The following is a 24,572-nucleotide window of genomic DNA, read 5'->3' as shown; positions in this document are numbered from 1 at the left end:
ACCTTTTACTTAATACTTTTTTATTAGGTTACTAAACATAGATTCCACTCTATCTAATGTAAATCAAGGCCTGGTTCCCATAATCATTGTGTGTAGACTCTGTGTGGAAACCTACTTATTACTATGTTTACATATGACTTGTGAATACAATAGGCTGTGTTTATACTAAATATATGTGCAAATCTAGTTTTTACATTACAAGTTTTGCAAGTTACACATGAGATTCTAATTAATATTCAAAGTAGTTTAAGACCGAGAGAGACTGTGTGAATGAGAGGTATTTTATTCAATATAGGAATCTTAGTTTGTATATTTATTAAAGAAAAATTATAGCGTCGTAATAAAAAATACAATGACCTGACTATTAAAGATACAATCATATATTTACATATAGAGGTGTATTACCACCAATGCAATAAAAACATTTAAATACTTAATAATGACACGCAATGACGGCCTTCCTGATGTCCCCTCGCTCTTATCATGAATTCTACACATAAGTGAGGCTAAGCTAAGCAGTATTTTTAAGGAAGAAATTAATGAAGGGGGCGGTTATATATATATATATATATATATATATATATATATATTACATGTGCATAAAACAGCTTGCACAATTTTCCCGTTTATTGGTGCAATATAACGATATCCTGCAGCAGGACACTGTTTGTGTATCTTCCTCAGGTATATTTAGCTGCAGTCATTATATACAGGATCTGGTACATAATCACATCTGCAGTTTGCAAGTTTTGGCAATAAAAACGTAGTAAATGCCCAGGATTTTGTAGTTGGTTATTTCATGACCTAACCGGGAGCCAATACCAGCCCCCCTAGTAATACATTGTGTGCACAGGGTTAGTACAGCTTTAAAACATCTGAGGGCAGGATGGAAAAACCTGTATATCTGTCACTGGGCTGGGTGTGGTCAGGCTGCATTCTTAGTACAGTCACACCTGTTACACGGAGCTCGTACAGGTGGAGGAGACCTGTCCCCCACCCTCCTCTCCTACCATCCAACGGGGGCTGAATGAGGAACCGCTGGTTCTGCAGGTGAGTAAGATGTGCTCCAGAGGAAGCCGGTGTCCATTATCTATAGACATTTGTTCTGTTATATAGTGATAAGGGGACATTAAGTGTCCTGTAAAGTCAGGTGTATCAGACGGACCTGTGACTGTGTTGGTTTTCTTATTTTTGGAGCGGTGTTGGCCCTTGGGAGCTCCAGGAAGCAGTGGGGCTCCCAAGGGCCAACACCGTTCCAGAAATAGTAAACCCATTAAGACAGCAGGGTGGATATTTGTGTGTTTACAGTATTGCTGAAGTCCAAATTATTTCAGTTTAATAGGTGAGTTTATTGAGTTAACATTTGTAAAAGTTGACCGAGAACCAGGGATATTTGGAACTAAATGCACCTTTTCCATGACGGCTGAGAGGCGATTGTTCAGTGTTCTTTTCTTTGGAAACTGTTTTGCTCTTGTGAGGTAGGTCGGTTCCCAAGGTGGCAGCCTCCACACGTACCTGGGCTAGAGGAGCCTAAAATAGTCTTTATTGTGAATACGTCTCCAGCGTTTATGGCTCCTCTGTCAATGTGTACACAGGGCTGGTGTATGGGATGTGTTCTGAGTTCCTGTGATGTTCTGTACGGAGGTGTCTGACGCAGGACAGTCCTGATTTTTATCACTAGAAATCTTAAGCTCACTATACCTGTGTTACTGTAATGCAAACTCCTCTATATATTTGTACATTAAAGCAGGGTTAGAGTATCAGCTTTTTAACTGCATTTGCCAACCAAAATAATGTAAGTTAACAGAGCAAAATGGGTGTTTCTGCCACATATCTTTTTTTAATTGGAACAAGATCAGTTAATTAATGGATATACTTGAACATGACATTACCTTTCTGCAGCTTGTATCCATTCCAGAGATTCTCTCTGTCTATTACTAATGCAGCCTGTTTGATCCGGAGCCCGATTTTGACTCCTTGGGGCCCTAGGCCATATACTGGGTCCCATCCCCAAAAACACACATGAAAAGTGTGTCACGGTACCTAGGTTGCCTATTGGATGATCAGCTGTGAATGAACCGGTGCTAATATTTTTGCATCTAATCTCATTAGTTTTTGGGATTTTTTTTTTCCTACTCCTGTGGAAACAATTAGTTTAGTTTGATCTGTTTTGTGTAATCTACGAGACCTCATTGGGCTCTTAGTTACAGCAGATTTGTTTCGACGTTTATTATTTTGTGTATATAGTATAATAGTTATTATTATGCTCCAGTCCTTGGCTGTAACCAGACTCTGTTTGCTCTCTGCAGACTCTATGAAAGCCGTGAGCTGGAACATAAATGTATTATTGTGACTCAGTGTAAACACACTGACACCCGCTGTGCAGGGAGTACAGGGAGTCTCCACTAACAGAATATATTACCTGGTGGATGTATGTTCTGTTCTATGGTCAGATATCACCAAAATAGTGATTGGTAATAAAATCATCTGCCAGTGCCTGCTGGGATCTGTAGTTCCCCCAACAGCTGGCGAGACCCATTGTCTAAACCTGATTTAGGGTCATAGTGAGTTCCCTACAACCTTCCACATCAGACCTCTTTTGTGAAACACTAAATATATAAGATGCACAATGTTGCTGTAGCGACTTATCGTTGTATTTCGTATATTTTGTTCTTTATGTTCGTACAGAGCAGGAAAGTGACAGCAATTATATCTCTTCATTCTGCCTTGTGTCAGTGACAACACAAATTAAATGAATCTATTGCCCTTTGTTTTGTGTTAATCTCCAGCGCCGCAGGTAATATGAGACCAGCAGCAACTGGAATCCTGTTGGGTTTAATTAGCATGAAGATCGTCACATGAAACTGCCTAAAAAGGGGTTAAATTAAAACAGGTTTTTTTTGGCTATTTCTCTGTCCTGAGTGTGAGATATATTTATATACATTGAGTATAAATATGTATACGGCAAGGTGTTCGCTTTCCTTCATAATGTAGTGTCCATGTTCTGCAGCACTGTGCAATAAGATAATGTATTCGGTCGCTTCAGTCCGTGGGGCAGTGGAGCTTACAATCTAATTTTCCCGCCACATGCTTACAAGTACACACATTGGGGGCTATGTATGTCTTTGAGCAGGAAGGGAGGAAATCGGAGCCCCCTGTGGATACCAGGTGAACACGAGGAGACAAGACCCCTGCAAAGTAGAACGTTATGGGTCAGTCTACCTCTTCTTACATATACAGCTCTCTACCACTCCGGGCACTGCCAAACATATATACTCCCTATGTCTCACCCCTGCTCAGGCTTCTGGCTCCAAATGCCTCTTTAATACATTTAAATCTCTTCTCTGCCTCCCAGCTCAAGCCCTCTGACCATCGTCCCTTCCCCAAGTTCTTGTATCCTACTTGACGGACAAGATCGGACATAGAATAGAACCTTTATTCCAAGAGTAACATTTATCTGTCCTCTCCGGATCTCTCACCATCTGCGTTACTGACGGTCTTTCTGCCATCTCTTTTTGGATGTCCTCTTGTCAACTCAAACTCAATCTTCCATAAACAGAGCTAATATTCCCACCATCCAAAAGAAGTTACTGACCTAACATCTCCGTATCTGTGGACACCTATAAATCCCACCTTACAGGCTCTCTGGTGTGATCCTTGGTTCAGAACTGTCCTTTGTCCCCCACATCCAATCTCTATCCAAATCCTATTACATACATCCAAGAAGCATTTCCCGAATACGTACATCTCACACTGCAAAACTCTAATTCATGCCCTCATCATCTCCCGCATTGACTATTGCAGTTTCCTCCTTACTGGTCTTCCCAGACTCTCACCCCTACAATCTACTTTGAATGCAGCAGTTAGACTCCCTTTCCATCAACAAACCTGCATCGACATCTCCTCACGTGTCTCCAAATACCTCCCGACTCGACACCTCCGTTCTGTGTCTCTCTTCCACTCATCACTTCCTCCCATTCCCAGTTACTTTGTCTGTATTACTCAGTCTTGTTTTGTTGCTGTGGTTTTTTTTGTTTCCAATTGCAAAACGCTACAAAAGCTGTTGGCGCCATCTAAATAAATGTTGGTAGTATTAATAATATACAAACCACCCAGATATCGGCCTGGTCAGAATCTGACCCAAAGCCCCGGAGTTGGGAGAGAGCCCTGTGTAACCACCTGAGACCACATCGGGATTTATCCCGTCTGTATTGTGGTTTAGGGCTAGATTTACTAAGCTGCGGGTTTGAAAAAGTGGGGATGTTGCCAATAGCAACCAATCAAATTCTAGCTGTCATTTTGTAGAAGGTACTAAATAAATGAAAGCTAGAATCTGATTGGTTGCTATAGGCAACATCCCCACTTTTTCAAACACGCAGCTTAGTAAATCTAGCCCTATGTCTCTTGATACAAGAACTTTATATCTGGAAGACTTTGTATAAATCGCACGTCGGCAGTAATGGAATCAAATGGCAAATCAGAGGATGACCTCGGTATGGGGTCAGCAGGAAGCAAAGGGTAAACCAGAGGCAGTGAGATTCCAGAGGGTGGATACAGGTAGCAAAGGGCAAACCAGAGGCATTATGACATAACAGGAGAAGCTCAGTATCAGGAGTGGTCAGCAGGATGCAAAGGGCAAACCAGAGGTAGGAACAGGGACTATGGCCAGGATGAGACTCTGGTAGAGGATTACGTGTATTTCTGTAAGCTGACGTGTGGGGACATCCGCTGAGTATATTACAGACAGGTAGTGTAATATATGATCAGCTGGGAGATTACGCTCAGATTCCATTCTTGCAAAACCAGCCCCATCTCCGAACACGTCATATAATGCATTTCAGTGTATGTTGGTCACATGTTGACATCGTAGTCCTGTCATTATTGGTCAGTACTTTGGAGGTGGTAAGTCACTTCCAGAGAAGCCCATCCTCCTCCTTGTGCTAATTACCACCTCTGCTGGGAGTCCGCTCCCTGGATGGTGTTTCCCGGGAGCTCCCCTCTCCTGTATGTGATCTATATTGTGTCAGTCTGGACTTTATCCAGAGATAATGTGTGTGTGAATAATCTCCTGATAACCTGTGTATTTTGGGAAGTAGGTTTAGTGCTGGTATCTATAGATGGTTGTCAGTCAGATTCACACCTGTCAGTAAGTAATCCGATCCTGTCCGTCAATAGATTGGTTTAGAGACTGCGAGCGGATGTAACCCCCTTTATTTGTCCCTGAGCCCCAGCAGAGGGGTCCTTACACAGAGCCAGCGCTCGCTACCACTATATGTCTATACAGTGACGTAACAGCGTTGGGACATGATTGTGGCATTAATCTCCTGTATACGTTATCAGTGGACTGCTCTGATGTACGTACTGTATTTATACAGCGCCACCAATGTACAGAAGTCCTAACGCAGAAACTGGTAACGTGAATAAAAGCGCATCCGAAGAATCCAACTGTATATAGTAAGTGCGGAGAATTTAGGACCGAGCAGGATTGAGGTGTTTGGACCAAAGAGCTTACGTCTATGAGGATGTAAAGACGTACAGTCATTATGTGAGTCATTATCTGCTGTAATAGCTACTGGGAGATAGTGGTTAATTAGTCATAGAAAGTGTAGGAGATAAGGATGATTATAGGGGATCAATAAGGGTCAGGTAGAGGTCGGGATACACGACTGACGCAGAATACACATAAGTGTGTCTTCCCGTATAGGTCCATGTGTTGGAGCCTGCAGAGTAACGCTGCTCAGTTAGCCGGTAAATTTCCTGCTTTCCTTATGACCGGGTGACACACCGCAGGCCAGGTATGTCAGTATATCTCATCCAGAAGGATCTGCTGCGTCATACCTAGCATGTGCCTGTCTGCTACATCCGATTTTCTGAGCTGATCCAATCAGGGTCTGATTAAGGGTTCAGGCCGCCAAAGGCTAATATGCTCCTAGCGCCCACTCATCTTACACGCCAAGGTCCTTGATTTAATATCCGGCTTTCTTCACCCCCCAAGCCCCCCCCACCCCCATCCTCTACCTCACTAATGTTTATGTTCTTGCCATTTTTTTAAACTCTGCACAACTTGACTTTTGAAATGGGTCACAGCAATAGTCACTTATGTTGTTTTCACTAAAATCAGAGCTGTACAGCAGAAGAGTGGTGCGACAGGGCGCTACTGAGGGTGAAGATGTGGGCAGCATGGTGGCTATGTGGTTAGCACTTCTGCCTCACAGCACTGGGGTCATGAGTTCAGTTCCCGACCATGGCTTTATCTGTGTGGAGTTTGTATGTTCTCCCTGTGTTTGCGTGGGTTTCCTCCGGGTGCTCCGGTTTCCTCCCACACTCCAAAAACATACTGGTAGGTTAATTGGCTGCTATCAAATTGACCCTAGTCTGTGTGTGTGTCTGTGTTGGATAATTTAGACTGTAAGCCCCAATGGGGCAGGGACTGATGTAAGTGAGTTCTCTGTACAGCGCTGCGGAATCAGTGGCGCTATATAAATAAATGATGACGAAGGGGGCTGTCATACCTGTGCCAGTCTCCATCCTTGTCTCTTTCCTACTCTGTTATCCTCAAGCGCCCGTCCTAGGATGACTCGTTGTCTTCAGCCTTTACCATGGGACTAAGTCAAGATTAAAACTTTACTACATTTATATTTCATGTTTTCTTTTTACTTTGGAGAACAACTATTCTCTTATATTCTCCTATTGGATAATCAGGCCCTGGATCCAACATTCATTATCGTGTAGCGGCGTCTGGTCACTGCGAGGCCGCTAGGAACAACTGACATCCGCTGACAGACATGAGGTGCTGTCTGCCGCGCTCTCCTGTGTGCGCGACGCTCTGCTGTGCGGCGTGACCCTGCCCCTGGCACTCTGCTGTGCGGCGTGACCCTGCCCCTGGCACTCTGCTGTGCGGCGTGACCCTGCCCCTGGCACTCTGCTGTGTGACGTTGCTCTGTGTCGTGGTGGTTTCCCATATTCTCTGTATGGCGCTGTGTAAATAAACGTTCTCATGTTGTGATCTCTGTATTGCAGATAGCAGCAAGCTGCTGAGGGATCCAAAGACCACCAACTACGGGACCCTCCCCGTCTGGACACCCCCACCCTGCATGGTGAGTATCCTGGTCCCCCCTGTCCGCCATACATCACCTTGACGCGGCTGTGACTGACGCGATGCTCTGATTCTCCCTGGCAGGAGCTTTGTGGGTACCGAAGGGTAACATGGCAGACGGTGATCTGTTACGTGATCTGCGCCCTCACCCTGGGGCTGCTGCTCATCGTCTTACACTGGAAGCCGCGACTGTTCGTGCTGCTGACGCACCGGCGCTGCCCCCTGGCTGCGGCTGACACCGTGGTCATTAAGGTGAGGTCGGGGGTCCTCTCTGATTATCTGCTGATGTTTATGTTACACTGTTTAATGAACCGTGTTCCCACCTGTTATACAGACTATATGAAAGTAAAACGCTCCAACAGAGTTGCTGACACTTATTCGTATAAAAAAAATATGATCTCGCATTTTAAATTGGGTATAAACAGGTATTTTAGTAAAAAAATTCATTACTTTAAGCCCAGTTTCGTCCGAGAACATCTCTCTGCATCATCTAAGTCAGGAAAGGTGGTATTTTTTTTTTATAGATACTGTGCATATAATGCATTTTTATAGTTTCTCTTACTTGCAGACACACGTCGGTTGTGTTCAGACACGAATTGCATGCTCTTGTGTTCACTGGCGTAAGTCCTGTTCTGGCGCATGTGCAGAGCATTTTCACGCAGTATACGGCTGTCTGTCTGATAATGAATTGGGCCCAGTATGTTTAACATAAACCGTTTTTCCTTTAGAACATGTGACATTGTGGTTCTTGTTATCATGTAATTCTGCTCTGTCTGTGGTTCCAGGATACGTTTGGACAGACGTGTATAGTGGACGTACGGGTGGAGCATGGCGTCGATCTCAGGTACGTCCTGATGTTACACCCTGAAAGGACACTACTTTTGTTTGCAAAGTCTGGAACTGATTTTGTTGTTATCTTTGAATGGAAGTTCTGTTTCCTGTCCCAATATATGACGTCCGTTCTTGATAATGATTATCAGTTTGCGCAGCCTGCGCGCTCCGGTTGTGTTCGCTCTAATCCGATTCTCTTCCGCAGCCTGCAGAGCGAGGCCATGGACCGGCTGAGTACGGCGGTAGGGGGCAGCGTGGTTCTCGGAGTGGGTGAAGATGACGAGTTTAAGGACACGATCCGGCTGCATTACAAGGAGGAGGTGAGGTTGTAGGAAACGTGACGAGCTGCGCAGGAATCGCCACGTTTTACACTAATCTACGTCAGCGTTTCAGACCAGTTTACCAGAGCCAGAATAAAGTTCTGTACATTAACCAGTGTGGCCGGCAGTGGTGAACGGTGTACACGGGGCTATAATGGGGGGTTTGAAATTAGGGGTGATGTAGACAGTGATATTTCTGGGATCGAGCGATGTGGACCGATACACAGCATATTAGTGTTTGTTGGGTTCATTCATTGGGCGACTCTACTGCTTAGGGCAACATAAGATCCCAAATAATCCAGGCGTCCAGTGATCCGGTAGAAATTGATTTTTTGATTGTAAGAGGATATTTTGGCAGCTTCCCTAACGGTAAATGGAAACAGATTTATTTTTAAGGTACAGACGTGTAATCATCTTCTTTGCCTTGCAGAAAAATGTACTGCGCTACTTCTTGTTTGAAGGGATGCGCTACATTTGGAGCGACCGCTCAATGGACTTCGTCAAGGTCAGGTAAGGCGACCAGAGACACACGACTAGTATGATCCACCCGGATGCGGCACTCGAATAGTTACAGTACAGTGCCGGAGCTGCTGGCGGGGTCGGTAATATCTCTCTCTCTCTGCTCGCAGTTCGCTGGACGAGGGGATCGTCTGTGGGGAGATACAGAAATACAAGTCTGGGCTGAGTCAGGGCGACCACGATAATAGGTGAGTACTAGACCCGATCCTTTTGGGTTCTTTCCCAGCTGTAACCAACTGTGTACACTAGGGGGCAGCAGAGCTCACATATCAATGAATCCAGAAATAAAATTCAGGAATTAGTAACATATATTAAATTACGGACTCGCCTTTTACCGACCGCACAGCCCTGACATGTGGATCCAGTAACTGAGGGAGCTGAAGTGAAACACAGATATTGGTTTACAGGTCACACTCGGTTATAGGCAGTGAAAGCAATTTGTCAGCTGTGAATCGTTGGTCTGATTGTTCATTTCTCATTTCACTCAGGAAGTTAATTTATGGTCAGAACGAGATTGACGTCCCAGTGAAATCCTACGGACAGCTGCTGATCGAGGAAGTGAGTAGTGTTATCTGGTCGCTGAGCGCAGGCTTCAGATGTCACATGATCCGGCACGCTAAATCTGCCTTGTATAGAGGCTAGAACAGCGCCCCCTACAGACAGACGGAGGATGGAAAAGGACAGTATATCGGGTTTGACTGACAAATATCAGCACAGATGGACACTTGGCCTAATTTTATAGAGTGGGATCTCTACATTCTGGGCCTGATTCATGTCTGAACGCAACTTGAGCGTAGTTTTGCCGCGTTGAATCCAAGCGCGTCTCAAGATACGGTTCCATATGCATCTGGGTGTAATACGCTCTGCCTATATGGTACATTTCGTATGTAGCTCCGTGCGGACATGAATACCCTGCAGTTGCGTTCATTGGCGTAATGTCTGTTCTTGTGCGTGCGCAGTGCTGTATCACATTAGATACAACACACAAACATGAATCCGGCCCTCCATGTACAGACACCTATGTACTAACACAACGAGGTAGATGTTCATGTTGTCACTAGGGGGCAGTAGCGCTCAGTAGACACATTGACGCTTCTAGAATCTGCGTAATTCTCGCTCTCTCCTCGCAGGTCCTGAATCCGTTCTACATCTTCCAGCTGTTCAGCATTATCTTGTGGCTGTGTGATAATTATTACTACTACGCTGTTTGTATCATTATAATATCCATCATCTCCATCGCGGTGTCGCTGTATGAAACCAGGAAGGTGAGATCCTATGTTGGTGGGTTACACAAACACTGCAAATTACTAAGATATTCTATTATAACCTATAGATATGACCATTTAGTTATATACATATACAGCCTGCACTACGCACATCTATAGTTGTATAAAATATCAACATATGAAAATTTTTAAGGGGCGTTTACATATGGTGTAAGAAAATGATTCGTTCTCTGTTAGGAACGGTCTAGATCCTAAACAACGTCTATCTCAATGTGCTGCTCACAGCAGTTCTAGTGGCCGCGTGATCTCCGCAGACTGTGCCACCCATAATGCATTGTTCCAGTACTAAAGGACTGTATGTATCTCTTCCCACAGCAAAGTGTGACCCTGCGGAATATGGTAAAGTTGGTGGTGAACGTAAGAGTGCGACGGGCGGGGGGAGGTAAGAGACGATGCCAAAGGCCGAAATTAAATGCTGAATATCCGTATTTGTACAGGTCAAAGCTACTAAAGAAATCGTTGTTCTCATCTGTTGTGTGTCACGCCTCTTCTATACGTCTTGTTACCACAGTCAGTCAGAGAGTTTTAGGGGGGGATTCAATTGGCCGCATGGTGCCTTGTTGTGTCCCTGGAACAGTCCGCGGAGGCGCCCTGCTTCAGAGTTTTTACTAAAATCTCCGCTCCTTTCTCTCGCGCCCCAGAAAGATGTTGAGATTTCTGACTGTGCACAGCCGGACATCGGTGGCACTCAACAGCCAACTGAATCCCCCCCTTATTGTGTTACTTTTCAGGGAGGGGGGTTACAATTTCAGCCGTCTGTCTTGTGCCGTTTCAGAGGAGTTGATGGTCAGCTCTCTGGATTTGGTCCCCGGTGATTGCATCCTCCTACCACCAGGGGGCATGTACGTGCCTTGTGACGCCGCCCTGCTGTCTGGAGAGTGTATAGTGAACGAGAGCATGCTGACAGGTGGGTCCTTATAACGCACACGTGATGCTAATACGTATATAACGTGTAAGTCATGAGATCTGGACGCTTCATTGGGAAAACGTGTATATTATAAGCGATATTACACCCTTATCACGGATATTAGAAGTCGCCTACAGCCTTGTGCTTTTGATTGGTGATAGAACTCCTTGGTGACTTGTAATATCTGTATCACTGTGAGCGGGGAGTGAATTATCCAACATAAATTCCATATCCACTGTCTGTATTACGTTGACCTAGTCTATGCGCTGTGTTTTAGGGGAGAGCGTGCCTGAAATGAAGACCCCGTTACCCGACGGGCCCTGCGCAGCCGACACGGTCTACTCCTCGGACGCACATCAGCGCCACACGTTGTTCTGTGGAACCCAAGTTATCCAAGCGAAAAGTTACCTGGAGGACGAGGTCATCGCTGTAGTGATAAAGACAGGTATCGCGTGACCTGGGGGGTCCTCACTCTGGCGCTGTCCACGTGCGGCAGTTTACATGCGACGCACATGTGTAAAATGTGTGTGTGCGTTTTGTTTGTCGTGTTTTTGTTGCCCGTCTTGGCACATCCTCAGGAGGTCGCAGACTCAGCACTTCTTGCCATCAGTTTGCCGTATCTTTCACCTCACTCCTTCACTCTCCTCTTCTTTTATCTGTTTATGATTTGGTTATTTTTGCTGGTGTTGTTTACTGGATTATTACTGGGGCTCTCTGACTTGGAGACGTCGGTTTCTTCAGCTCTGTCTCCCGTCTCCAGGTTTCTGCTCCGTGAAGGGGAATCTCATCAGCTCCATCCTGCATCCCAAACCTGTACGCTTCAAGTTCTACCGGGACGCTCTCCTGTTTGTCCTCGTTCTGGCCGTGTTCGGTAAGAATGTGGCTCACCAGGGGATTTATAAGGACAAATCCAGGGCAAGGATTCTCCAATTCTTTCATCGTTTAATTATAAGAAAAAAAGCGAATATAAAAATGTAATCTAATAAAAACTTAGGATAAGGATGTCACAATCTCCCTTTCCTGTAGACCCACCATATGTGGTCTTCCTACTAAACCCTACTGTCCACGTAGGACAATTTGTGTTGGTCAGGAGTGGTCTCATGGGTTATCCATCCTATAGGTCTAAGGTTACTCTATGGGCAGTCATTGGTGAGGTCAGGAATAGCCGTAAGTGGTAGAATATTCAACCTCTCTCGTTCCTTTCCAGCCATCCTTGGGACCATCTACAGTATTGCCATTCATATCGTATATAAGGTAAGCTCTGTCTACCAAACACATGACCCTATACTTACCCCCAATTGTCATCTGCTTCACCGATCTATTTGTCTCCCGTCTAGGTCTCTGTATCAAAGATCATTATTTTAGCCCTCGATGTTATAACTATTATCGTGCCCCCGGCTCTTCCAGCCGCCATGACGGTGGGCACCATCTACGCTCAAAGCCGGCTGAAGAAACATGGAATCTATTGCATCAGTCCCCCGCGCATAAACGTTAGCGGCAAGATAAAGATGATGTGCTTCGATAAGGTACAATGTCGTGTTTCTGTTCAATGTATACACGCAGCGCTCGGTGCGGAACACGTAGGGTCCAGCGAGCAGTATTTTAGGAGACCAATTTGAATCCTACAGGGGGTTTGATAGTAGACTGGAGTTTTTTGGCCGCCTGTTTCCATCTTGACCCAGTCTCTTGCTTGTGGTCGTTCATTGAGACCCTTTCCAAAAACGTAAATTGGGCATTCAGCTGGGTCTGTGCAAGACGAGGAAACAATGCTTAGGGGTAGATTTATCAAACCTTCTACAAGGTAAAGGGAAGATGTTGTCTATAGCAACCAGTCGGATTCTAGCTTTCATTATTTAGAATGTACTAGACCAATGATAGCTAGAATCTGATTGGTTGGCCCTTTAGACGGTTGATACATTGACCTCCTAATCTCACCGATCTGAGTTCTGTGTCGGTTACATCTGTATTATGAGTGATGAAACTTTTAATGGCGTTTCCACATTGGGACAGCTTGTACTTTCTATTTAGTAGCCATTTAATTTACTTGCGCCATTCATTTTGTTGGTTCAGCGCTTCTGTCACCTGGAGGAAACGATCGCGGCTGTTGCTTTTTTATCTTTAATTTTTCAGCTCGTTGCTCTTTTGAAAACAAATCATTAAGTTTTGATTAAGTCTCTTTGGCCGGGACCCAGATTATTCCTGTGACTTCTGCTGTACGATCCATTGATCGGCTTTTAATCATTAATGTTCTTCCTTAGAATTGTTTTTACAGTTGTATGACTAAGTATATTGCAGTTAACATCACTAATACATTGGGTAAATGTGGAAAACAATGCAATATATTATAGCAATCTTTATTTTGTGTCCTCATCCCTGATCTATCTAGATCCACTCATTATACCTATTCTTGTAATTAATATCCGCAATGTACTTTATTCTGGTCCGTTATCCCTGATCCGACCACTTCTTAAACTTTTTAACACTGAATGGCACCGACTTCTCTTAGGTTAAATTTGATTGGACACCAGAAAAATGGCGCTATGAATACAGTGACAGAGGGTTATTGGCAGTAAGAGAACCGTCCGGCTGTGTATGACCTTGTCTACCTGCGCTCGCTGCTTTTTGTGTTACCTGTGTTCATACCTTTGCCCAGTGGATTCTGGGACGTTGCTGTCTGCGGTCAGAACATGTAAAGTTCTGATAAGTTTAAGTAATGTCCGGTGTAATCTTTGCGTAGCGACATCTCTTTTACCCACTGCCCTCAGTAAATAACTATTTACTAAGTAAGAGAGTTTTGTTGCTTATTCAACCTTTAATTCTTTATATTGAAAATACTTAAGGGAGTCAGTTGATGAATGCGATGGGCTCCAGAAGTTCTGTGATCAGTTAATTCATACAAGTCAATGTCTTCTCCTCTGTGCCGCCTCCCAGACAGGTACCCTAACGGAAGAAGGACTGGATGTGTGGGGGGTTGTTCCTTTGGAGAACTCCAACTTCCTACCGATCACCCATGATCCTCGTTCCCTGCCCGATGGACACTTGCTGTACTCGCTGGCTGCCTGTCATTCCATAACCCTGCTGAACGGGCAATCCATCGGAGACCTCATGGATCTAAAGATGGTGGAGTCTACTGGCTGGGTGAGTTCCTCTACTTCATCGCATGACTGCTTCCTCTCGTGCCGGCTGTTGGATCCCTGTTTATTACTCTGTTTTGTGATAGGTTCTGAGGTTTCACCCAGACTGCTTTGTGGGGAATTGACGCCTTATTAATTTCGTTTCCTTGTAGCTCCTGGTGGATGGAGATCTGGATCAGCAGCTGAAACAAAGTTTTGGGACCAAAGTGTTGTCTGTGATCAAGCCGCCCAGTCTGGAGGAGCAGCCCCATGGGCCGGTAAATGCCGTGTGAGCTGATCGGCCCCAGATTCTATTTACCCCATAGGCGTTTAGACATGAAATAACAGGCTACATCAGTGTTGGCTAACTTGTGACACTACACTTTCACTGTTGTGAAACTACAAGTCCCAGCATGCTTTGCCAATATATAGCAGCTCATTGCAGGAAGGGTATGCTGGGACTTGTAGTTTCTCAACACCTGGAGTGTCACAGGTTAGGCTGCACTGTCCTATGTGTTCAACATTGAGAGATTTGGTTACATGTCTCTAAATCCTTAATTTGTCAGTAGGGTCACAGACCATCACCCAATTGTTCAGCCCAATCTCCCTTACTAATTTCTGAATTATAATATCCTGTAACTGCATGTTCCAGTATCGTATGATTTATATGATTTTCTTTACTCATGATAAAGATAATATACTTGTGGATGGAAAATGACCGAACATTATTCAGCCAATTGACTTCCAGTAAATCAGGTTTTGATGTAATTTGTAGACCACTCCCCCTAGTGGTAATCCCGTGTATGGCACGGTTGCTTGTTATCATGTGTACCTGTCGTTGCTGAAACGGATTCCAGAGAACCTTTAAATACTGTTCAGGATTCGTGTAGTTCTGTGACCCAGTTCTGTACTCAGTTTAATATATTTATTATCGACCTTGTTTCTGGTTTCCTTCTGTGCTTCTTCTCAGCTGTCAGTGTCTTTATTGCCCCCTAGAAACACGAGGTGCCCGTTGGGGTCTTGCAGAGGTTCCCCTTTTCCTCCAGTATCCAGAGGATGAGTGTCGTAGCCAAGTTACCCGGTGACGACCCATCTAAGCTCTACATGAAGGGGGCTCCAGAAATGGTCGCCAGTCTGTGCAGGAACGAGACAGGTGAGCTGGAGACTGCCGAGGACGTGTGACTGTCTGTACTCGCATGGGACTTTTAGGGGCCCTCACTCAGGGTTAGAATACTGACGGTGGTCATACTCTGTTAGATTGTGGAATATTTTTTAAATTTAGGCTTAAAATTATATTTATTTGCAAGTCTTCGTTTAATTATTCGGTTTTCAGTAAATTGTAATGTCTGATTCCCGTCAGTGAAGTTAAAGACGTGGGGTGGTGCAGATATTAATGGATTAATCGCACTGTAGCACCAGTTATCCCATAGCTTGGGGAATGGCGCCCCCTGCTGGCACTGGGAGTGATTGTAGTATCGCAGAAGTATGTCGTATACTTGTGTGTTCTGAGTGTTATTTTGATGTGATGTAGAATTAATGTAGAGTGTTTGTGGTGTTTATCACAGTGCCCCCTGACTTCTCCGCGATGCTGCGCCAGTACACACAGGATGGGTATCGGGTGCTGGGGTTTGCTTACAAAACTCTCCACGGGACCAAGACGTTTGAGGAAGCTCAGTCCATCGCCAGGTTTGTTCACCCTGATTTGTTTCTGAACGTTTGTCAGACAGGAGAGAGGTTAAGGATGAGGCCATTTCTGGAGTCATCGCGGCTGATTTCTGCTATACAACATTTCTCGGTCCAACTATTGGGGTTTGAGTTAGTAATAATATGATCATTCATAACATGTAATTTGCCTTTTCCCTGAAAAGCATAGCGAAGGTCTTTTCTGTTGTACAAAGAGAACTTGCCCATGAGGGCTTACAATCTAAGTTCTGGTTGACTAAACAAAGTGAGATCGGACTACTTGGTCAACTTCACAAATACCTGATATATAAATTTGACCCACCAGTTTGAGGCATCTTGTTTGTAGTTTATTTAACTGTATGTACTCTTAACCACTGATCCACCACAGTTTCCATGTAACGATCAGATCATATTTCCTTCCTTACACCATGCAGGGAATCGGCAGAACGTGATCTAACTTTCTTGGGCTTCCTGGTGATGAAGAATGTTCTGAAGCCGGAGACCGCGCCCGTCATCTATGCGCTGAGAAAAGCCAATATCCGGACCGTCATGGTGACTGGTGAGTGACTCTCTGGTGATGAATCGTACAGGACATCATTGTATCGCTGAGTGGTCCTGTGGGACAATAACGATCACTTTGTTTCACTCCCCAGGAGATAACATGTTGACTGCAGTGAATGTCGCCAAGAGCAGCCACCTGGTGGAGCCCACGGAGAAGGTCTACTTTGTGAACGCATCTCCTCCTGTCCACAATAGTTCGGCCACCCTGAAGTTTATCCCGTCCGAGCCCATGCTGGGAGATCAGATCAGAGAGGTGAACCATTGTTTACCCCAGTTATTAGTTATATCCGTGTGTCGGGTAAATAGAGGTCAGGTGAGGACTCCGAGAATGAACCAAAGAGACAAGTTAGGTCATGTGGATCTCAGATCTTCCTATTGAGGAACCATCGGAGTAGAATGCAGCAAGATCACCAACTATTTCAAACGCTGTGATCAAATCACCAGATCACAAGTTTAATTCTAAGGTTCATACAAGCTGCAGGTTTTGGACAATGTGGCCTCAAATTACTAAACTGTCCGACGTCTCCACGTGGATCCAAGGGATGATCATTGATAAACGATACTCTGGTCATTTGGGGAGAAGCAGCCCCATGCGTAATGTGCTGAAATCTTTTTTTAAACAGTGAAGTTCTTGTCTGTCTTGACAGTTTTTGGAGCATTAACAAATTATCTTAATTTATGGCAGTCTAGATCCTCTCTCCCTTTTGTGGATCTCTGTGTTTATCCAGAGGGTCCCACCTGCTCAGATATAGACTGAGAGACCTGAGGTTGGGTTACCCATCAGCTAAGTGTTAACAGATTAGCAGGGGTACAACAGGGGTCTTCTCCAGGTGCCTGTATAAACTCCTCAGCATATATTGGGCAGAGATCAACCACTATTCCCTGGTGGGAAATGCAGTTGGACGGTCAGTGTTCTGGCTGCACAAGTTGTGCCCCATGGGGTGTAGCCTGAGCACGGATTTGCCTATGTTTGGGCACCTTGTGGGGTAACTGTGGGGGCAGATCCTTTACAATTTTGCATTACGTTACGTCTGAATGGGTTTGTTAAAAAAAAAAAAGAAAATACTTGCCCTGAAATTGTAATTGCGTCATGTTACCGTAAACTAAAAATTGTGTGGAATTTGGGATTTTACAGTGTTAAATCCTCTGTCCATTATTAATTACAGGGTGCAAATTCTAAAATAAACTCCTCTCGCATAATGGGATAAATATAGGATCTAGCACCTGTGTAAGTCTGAGGGGGTCTCTGTAGTGGAACTAATGTACTTCACAAGTCATAAACATATCATCTAATAATGGTTTGTAGTCATGCGTCTCTGTGGTTTGTCTGTCATTCCTCTGTCCCCCAGTCACATTGTACATATCTTCCTGTACTTGATGTTGGGGTCTCCTCTTTCCCTGACAGGGGCTGTACCAAGAAGGAGGAACGTTCCTGGATAGAGGGTCTTACTGTTTTGCAATGAACGGAAAATCCTTTGCCACACTGTCCGACTACTTCCCCGACCTGCTGCCCAAGGTAAGACTGTTACTACTTATGGTTTTGTACATACGTTTTTCCACTTAAGATGATTCTTTAAGCAATATCTGCTGCCTTTTGGTTGAAATCCATCACTTCTGAATGCTGCATGTACAGATCTGTTTGCCAGGGGCAGGACCCAGCAAAAGTAGTTTTGTAGCGTCCCTGATTTTGTCACAGCTTTGGCAGGCAGTGAGATTTAAGACTAATTTTTTTTCTGGAACAGCATCATAGGAACACTTCATAGGAACGAATATATGTTCAAGTGCTGAATTTAAACCATAAGAGCAAAAAGATTTATAACTATGATTTCAAATGTGTCGGTTAATAGTGAAGAGAGTTTAGATTTGTCTTCGTTCGTTCATTAATATCCTATTCTGTTCGTGTGTGTGTGTGTGTGTGTGTGTGTATATATGGAGGTGGTACATGTATGTAGTAGTGTGATATACATGTCATGCCAATATTGACCAGCCCATTTTGGATTACACAACTTTATTTGGATAATGTTTACTATGATTTACACTTTAGGCCATTGTGGTTCTGACCTGCGTTGTGTCTCTCCAGATTCTTATCCATGCCACGGTATTCGCCCGCATGTCGCCGGACCAGAAAACTCAGCTGGTGCGCGATTTCCAGAATCTGAAGTAAGCGTTCTATATGGCATGGTGTAGCACCCCCCCCTTTCATCGACTCCCGTTGTAAGACTATTGACCTTTCTTGGAAAAAAAACAAAAAACTTTCAAACAATTAAATCGCCCCCTCTGATGGATATTTGGTGAAGATACCCCCGGGACCCCCATCCTTTGCACTGTGGAAAAATTAAATCTATCCTCTGGACCAGGGAATGTGACCTGTGAGTAGGCCGCGAAGGAAGAGTATCTGGGAGTGCTCTCCGCCAGACATCTACTAGGGCGACGTTCATTTGATGACGTCTAATAAAAGTAGATTTGTCCTTTTTAATTTGTTCTTTATACGTGTCGGTAAGGGTATGAGGTCAACGGATAGATATTAATTGTGTCAACGTTTAAAAGGTTAACAACATTAGGTCGACAATTCAAATATAAATAGCGTTATAGTGTTAGCGATGGGTATTATTGTGGACCTAAAAATAGTCTGCATTTGAATTTCCAGCCCCGTCTATATAATGGTGCCCATCATGTAACTGTCAGACATATGTATCATCCCTGCGTCTCTAGAGATGACGCTGTATGTTCTCACTCCCCGTGGATGCGCTAATCTTGTGCTCTGCTCCCCCCGTGGTCTCCCAGTTACTGCGTGGGGATGTGCGGAGACGGAGCCAATGACTGCGGAGCGTTGAAAGCCGCCGATGTGGGAATCTCCCTGTCGGACGCGGAAGCCTCGGTGGCTTCTCCGTTTACCTCCAAGCTGAGTAACATCGAGTGCGTCCCCATCGTCATCCGGTAAGTAGAGATCAAACTTTCACTGTTTCCCTGAAAATGTGTTCAATTATTATATTATTTCATTTCAACCAATAATTTTTAACTTTATGTGTTTAACACATAAGGACATTGTGAGTGAGGTTGAAAAGCTCCATAAGTTTATCATCGCTGGGGAACAAACAATCCCTTCCTGGCCCCAGAAGCTATGATCGGATCAAGTCCGTGGATAATGTCCTGTACTAATTATAACTACAGATAATATTTCTTGTCAGTAAAGCTCCATTGTTCCATTCTCAGTGAATTTGCCATCGTTCCCCCTCATATAGTATGGAATCCCAGCTTTACTGCCCTAACAGTAAAGAATCCTTCCCTTTGCTGATTTGGAAACTTTTTCTCATTCACCACTGATGACCCCTTGTCTTTTGGTACAGAAAAATTAGTTCGACAAATCTGTGTATCAAGCTTGAGTACATTTATACGTATTAATTAGGTCACGGCTAATGCACCTTCCCCCAAAGTAACCAGATTTGTTCAAAGCTCTCAATAATTCATCTCTTTAACTGTATGGAAATGTTTGTAATGACTTTCACTATCCTCTCTTCTTAAACTTCTAGTGTGACGAAGGCTCTCCCTCTCATTTGCATAAAGTGCCACTGGGCTGGGGGAGGGGCTTCAGCAGAGGAGTGGGAGGGGCATAGATTTAAAGATACAGTACATAAAAACATACAAATGTCTGTTAGATCTGTGGGCTCAGTCCTGGGTGATCGCTGGAGCGTTTTGTGCTGTGATATCGCGACTCTGTTCTCCGGACTGACAGCTGTTTTTTTGGCTTTGCAGGGAGGGTCGTTGTTCGCTGGAGACCTCGTTTGAGATGTTTAAATTCATGGCTATGTACAGTTTTATCCAGTTTATAAGTGTGATCATCCTGTACACGGTGAGTGATGGTGGCGCAGTACCTGGAATACCTAAAATATACAGTGGGGTCATCTGCTGACTCCTTTATCTTCCGTCATTGAATCCGACAGACTTGCTCTGCAATTCTTACCAGTAAAGGTCCAGCAATTCTGGCGGGGGGGCTGTGTGTGTCCTCCTGTCCCATGTGCGTCTGTGATTGTCAGTAGATTGATCAACATCTTCTCCTTCCCCAGATGGACACCAATCTGGCCGACTTCCAGTTCCTCTTTATTGACCTGATAATTACCACCACGGTGGCCGTCCTTATGGGGCGAACTGGCCCGGCCAGCGAGCTGGGGTTAAAGTGCCCGCTGGGTACCTTGATCAGTATCTCCGTCCTGGGGAGTCTGATCATCCAGATCAGCCTGGTCCTACTCGTTCAGCTGGCGTCCTACTTCCTCACTACATCACAGCCATGGTACGTACCTACGTCTACTCCCTGCTCTCTCCAACACGCCCTGCGTATACTTTGTGTGTCGCCCACTTTTGTATGATGTTGCCTTTCTTTCATAATCCGATTTTCGGTTAGAAAGAAAACCTGGCCTACTGGGGTTACTTAAAGGGAGGTTTTAGAATCATTTTCTGACTGAGCCTAAATGTCAGGTAAATTTATATAAGGGATATATGGCAGGGATCCATCCTGAGCCTAATATTACCACTTACAGAGAGTATACGGTTACGTGTTGTGAAATGCGTAAAGTTCTGTCAAGGCTTGGAAAATTTTACATATACACGTTTGTAAAGGAGACGGGATTCCTAGCCACGATGGGGCGGCCAATGTTCCATTATTTCAAATGTGGCGTTTTTATTGCTCCTGCACTGGATGGCGATTCACAATTTACCCGTGTGGCGTTTTATCTGTGTGCGAACAATAATCCGCAATCTCTGTTCATTGCTATGTGCCAATGAGTAATTGAATATTGGTGTATGGATCACTTTGGAAATGTGTAATAAATCTCATGAATCCGGTAGCGACATTGATGTGCGTAGACAGATACCTTCATCTTTGCAAAAGTTGTGTTTTCAATTCTAAGTATAATTACGTAACCTGATGATTCAATATTATCCTTTTATGTTTTTGTGTGTATTTTGTGTGATCTTACGCCTTTATCTCGTACCATGTATGTTTATTGCTCCTCCTCCCATCTCTGTCTCAGTAATTGTCCTTTCTGCCTCCAGGTTCGTCCCCGTTAATATGACCAACATGACACCAGCTAACTTGCCGAACTACGAGAACACGGCTGTGTTCTATGTGTCCGGATTTCAGTATCTGATCCTGGCGGTGGTCCTCTCTAAGGGTCACCCCTTCCGGAAGCCCATCTACACCAACAGTAAGCCGCAGACTAGCATCAGGGAACCGCTTTATCCGGAGCCGGTGTATGCTGCCCCAAAGTATTCGTCTTGGGGTCTGATCCTATGAATAGTCCCAGCTGCTGAGATGTTGGCACGGTGTGTCCCCGTTAAACTCAGTCCCCGTTAGTGCCTTTTTCTCACATGGTGACTGTGAAGATACGTGGTTCCCAAATCACTCGGACACGGTATTAGGGGGAAAAATGGAAGGATGATTTATTCTGCAAAACAGGATTAAATAAAGCACGGCCCCATAACGATAGCAGGTCCAACAAGTGAGGAAATCAGTTCAGATAAATCCAGTGAGATATGTTCCACAGCGCATCTCTGGCAGATCGTCACCTCTTGGCCAAAGTCAGTCACACGACCAGCTCCCAGGGTAGCCTCTTTTATCACCTCCTAATCCCACCCTGGGATCTGCCTGCCCAGAGAAGTTGCAAAAGGTTTCGATTGGTGGGATTCTCACACTATCCAGCCCCCTCTCCTACCTCCCCAGGTGTCTTCCCTCAGGTGATCCCTGCTGGGTCCGGCTCCTGGCTGTCTGTAGAGCTCACTAGTGGACAATAGGGAGCAAACAGAAATAACAATGATAGCTTAATTCACTTAACTCCTGTTGAGTGTTCCCTGTGGAGGTGGAATTTAACCCCTGAAGTACTTTTCCAAGGAGATGCTATAATTACATCACTGATACTTCCTGATAACAACATGGCTAAAAAGTGCAGTTCAGGTATGGATTAGATTAAGGGGTTGTAACATACACCATGCCCGTTGCTTTACAGTGATCAATAAACACTAATTCCCAGTTTCATCCTTCACACCCTAATCCTCTTGTCCATCTCCATTTTTGGGTCTCGTATATAGACCGGTCTGACTGCGATATTTATAGTCATAAATGATGATTATTGATCACATTTCAGAACTGCTTAAATTTTTTTTATTGTGTTTTGTTTGGAGTGTTTGGTACTAGACCCCGCTGTCTAACACCCTCTGTGTCCGTTATTGTTCCCGCGCAGTTCTGTTCCTCATCGTCCTGGTCGTGCTCCTCGCCATGATGCTCTGGATCACCTTCTACCCGCTGACCTTCATGGTGACCATCCTGCAGCTGAAGCCGATCAACGACATTGACTTCAAGTTTGTGTTGATTGGACTTGTGGGTGTGAACTTCATAGCTGCTATCCTCATAGAGGTGAGTGTTACCGGGGTCGTGGTTGGGTGTCAGGATGGAGCCGACCATGGGGGTCCGGCCATGGGGGTTGTCCTGTCCGCCCACAGCAGTGCGCTTGGTAAGATGGGAAACGTGGACTTTGGCAGCAGACACACTAATGGCGGGAGGTGAAAGGGGGAGGACGGAGGTCTGGGAGTTGGTTATTGAGTAGATCTGGAGGGGGAGGGGGGGGCAACATATCGGATATGAAGGGAATGGGCGCACAGGTGAAATCTATATCCTACATGTGCCATTTCGATGATACTGTGTTACAGTGATCCCCGACTCGCATCATCTCTCCACCTGCACGTTCTGTATGTGACAGCGGGAGAAATGTATTTGAAGGTGCTTATTTGGATGTTCACCTTTTAAATGTACCCCATTGTTTATATGCTGCTTAGATATTATTTCCAAGCTCCATTTAGTTTTGTGGGTTGACTTTATTTTATTTTTTTATGGGCCGTTTAATTTAAGGAATTTCTATGTTGCAGAATGTGCAGATTATCATGTCGCATAAGGCAAAAATGGAATCCCAGCTGGTAATAAACCACACGGACGTTGCTGTTATGTACAAGACATTGACGTGTTGTATGAGCATTTTTCACACTTTGTATAAACAGATATTGTACATTTATTTTGAAGGTGGTGGGTTGGGGAACTGGGGAAGCGGTCTGGGAATGGTGACCGGTATGTGGAGGCGTCCTATCAGGAGGTTGGAGGTGGGCAGTGAGGGGGGGTTAGGGGGTACATCTGTTACATGGAGAGCCCGTTATGGGGGCTGAGCAGGATAAGTACAAGGTGACCAGATCCCGTGTGATATGTATTATATATAGGGGACCAACTGGATTCCATCCATTACGTCTCCATAGGATGAGCTGTTTGTTATTTTGCATATATACCTGAGCTTGGTGAAGAGGGGGGGTCAGGACAGATTACAGGTCGCTGGGAACACACAGTTCCTGGGACTGTCCTTTAGGAACTCGGTTCTATCGCACCAGAATATAACCATCTCCGGGCAGGAGCACCAGATTCACCAGATTCGGAAGTAGGATCCAACAAGTTGGAAGATATACTGCAAATATCTATTAATTTAGGAATTTAAAATTTTTCCTGACTCTCGGCAGACAATGTTTGGGTGACTGAAAAGTAAACTAGAGAGCACCTTATGTGTCTTAGGGGCACTCAAAGGATAATAAGATTATTAAAATTTATATAAATTTTATTAGTATAAATTAAAATAGTAGGACTTATATGACATTAGAAGTAGTGAAATATTAAAAACAAGTGTATGACATAATGAGCCAGAAAAATAATGACTGTTAAGATCGATAGATAAACTATTGAGACGCGCTGTTTCCCCAATAGTATGTCTTGGTTCCAGGATGAATGCCGACTACAAGAGAATTGTTATAGACTCTCTTATTGAGATGTGTCTCAAACAGGGTTGAATCATAGATCTCATAAGTATAGATTATAACAGAACATGTATCTCTTATTGGAGGTTAATTACATTGTAATGTGTTCAAAAATAAACCTCTATTCGTTTTAAAACTAACCCTGTTTGAGACACATCTCAATAAGAGAGTCTATAACAATTCTCTTGTAGTCGGCATTCATCCTGGAACCAAGACATACTATTGGGGAAACAGCGCGTCTCAATAGTTTATCTATCGATCTTAACAGTCATTATTTTTCTGGCTCATTATGTCATACACTTGTTTTTAATATTTCACTACTTCTAATGTCATATAAGTCATACTATTTTAATTTATACTAATAAAATTTATATAAATTTTAATAATCTTATTATCCTTTGAGTGCCCCTAAGACAC

The 24,572-nt window shown here is 44.3% G+C and overlaps 1 protein-coding gene across 3 annotated transcripts in view; it reads left to right on the top strand.

Moving 5' to 3' along the window:
- Positions 1 to 24,572, top strand: part of ATP13A2 (ATPase cation transporting 13A2) — a 44,490-nt gene that overhangs the window by 16,141 nt on the left and 3,777 nt on the right. For all 3 annotated transcript variants that reach the window (XM_075190440.1, XM_075190442.1, XM_075190441.1), the window contains exons 2-28: positions 7,021 to 7,097; positions 7,181 to 7,348; positions 7,882 to 7,940; positions 8,133 to 8,247; positions 8,678 to 8,757; positions 8,877 to 8,954; positions 9,255 to 9,324; positions 9,897 to 10,031; positions 10,368 to 10,434; positions 10,828 to 10,959; positions 11,237 to 11,404; positions 11,720 to 11,830; positions 12,167 to 12,213; positions 12,297 to 12,485; positions 13,891 to 14,097; positions 14,246 to 14,350; positions 15,069 to 15,225; positions 15,638 to 15,758; positions 16,190 to 16,314; positions 16,409 to 16,569; positions 17,722 to 17,832; positions 18,397 to 18,476; positions 19,101 to 19,253; positions 20,070 to 20,166; positions 20,381 to 20,604; positions 21,366 to 21,517; positions 22,550 to 22,722. In XM_075190440.1, coding sequence (XP_075046541.1) covers positions 7,021 to 7,097; positions 7,181 to 7,348; positions 7,882 to 7,940; positions 8,133 to 8,247; positions 8,678 to 8,757; positions 8,877 to 8,954; positions 9,255 to 9,324; positions 9,897 to 10,031; positions 10,368 to 10,434; positions 10,828 to 10,959; positions 11,237 to 11,404; positions 11,720 to 11,830; positions 12,167 to 12,213; positions 12,297 to 12,485; positions 13,891 to 14,097; positions 14,246 to 14,350; positions 15,069 to 15,225; positions 15,638 to 15,758; positions 16,190 to 16,314; positions 16,409 to 16,569; positions 17,722 to 17,832; positions 18,397 to 18,476; positions 19,101 to 19,253; positions 20,070 to 20,166; positions 20,381 to 20,604; positions 21,366 to 21,517; positions 22,550 to 22,722 — 3,362 coding nt within the window. The remainder of the gene's footprint in view (positions 1 to 7,020; positions 7,098 to 7,180; positions 7,349 to 7,881; positions 7,941 to 8,132; positions 8,248 to 8,677; positions 8,758 to 8,876; positions 8,955 to 9,254; positions 9,325 to 9,896; positions 10,032 to 10,367; positions 10,435 to 10,827; positions 10,960 to 11,236; positions 11,405 to 11,719; positions 11,831 to 12,166; positions 12,214 to 12,296; positions 12,486 to 13,890; positions 14,098 to 14,245; positions 14,351 to 15,068; positions 15,226 to 15,637; positions 15,759 to 16,189; positions 16,315 to 16,408; positions 16,570 to 17,721; positions 17,833 to 18,396; positions 18,477 to 19,100; positions 19,254 to 20,069; positions 20,167 to 20,380; positions 20,605 to 21,365; positions 21,518 to 22,549; positions 22,723 to 24,572) is intronic.

This window comes from Mixophyes fleayi, chromosome 11 (genome assembly GCF_038048845.1).
Source record: "Mixophyes fleayi isolate aMixFle1 chromosome 11, aMixFle1.hap1, whole genome shotgun sequence".
NCBI classification, from domain to species: Eukaryota; Metazoa; Chordata; class Amphibia; order Anura; family Limnodynastidae; genus Mixophyes; species Mixophyes fleayi.
This window is presented reverse-complemented; position numbering and strand designations above follow the sequence as displayed.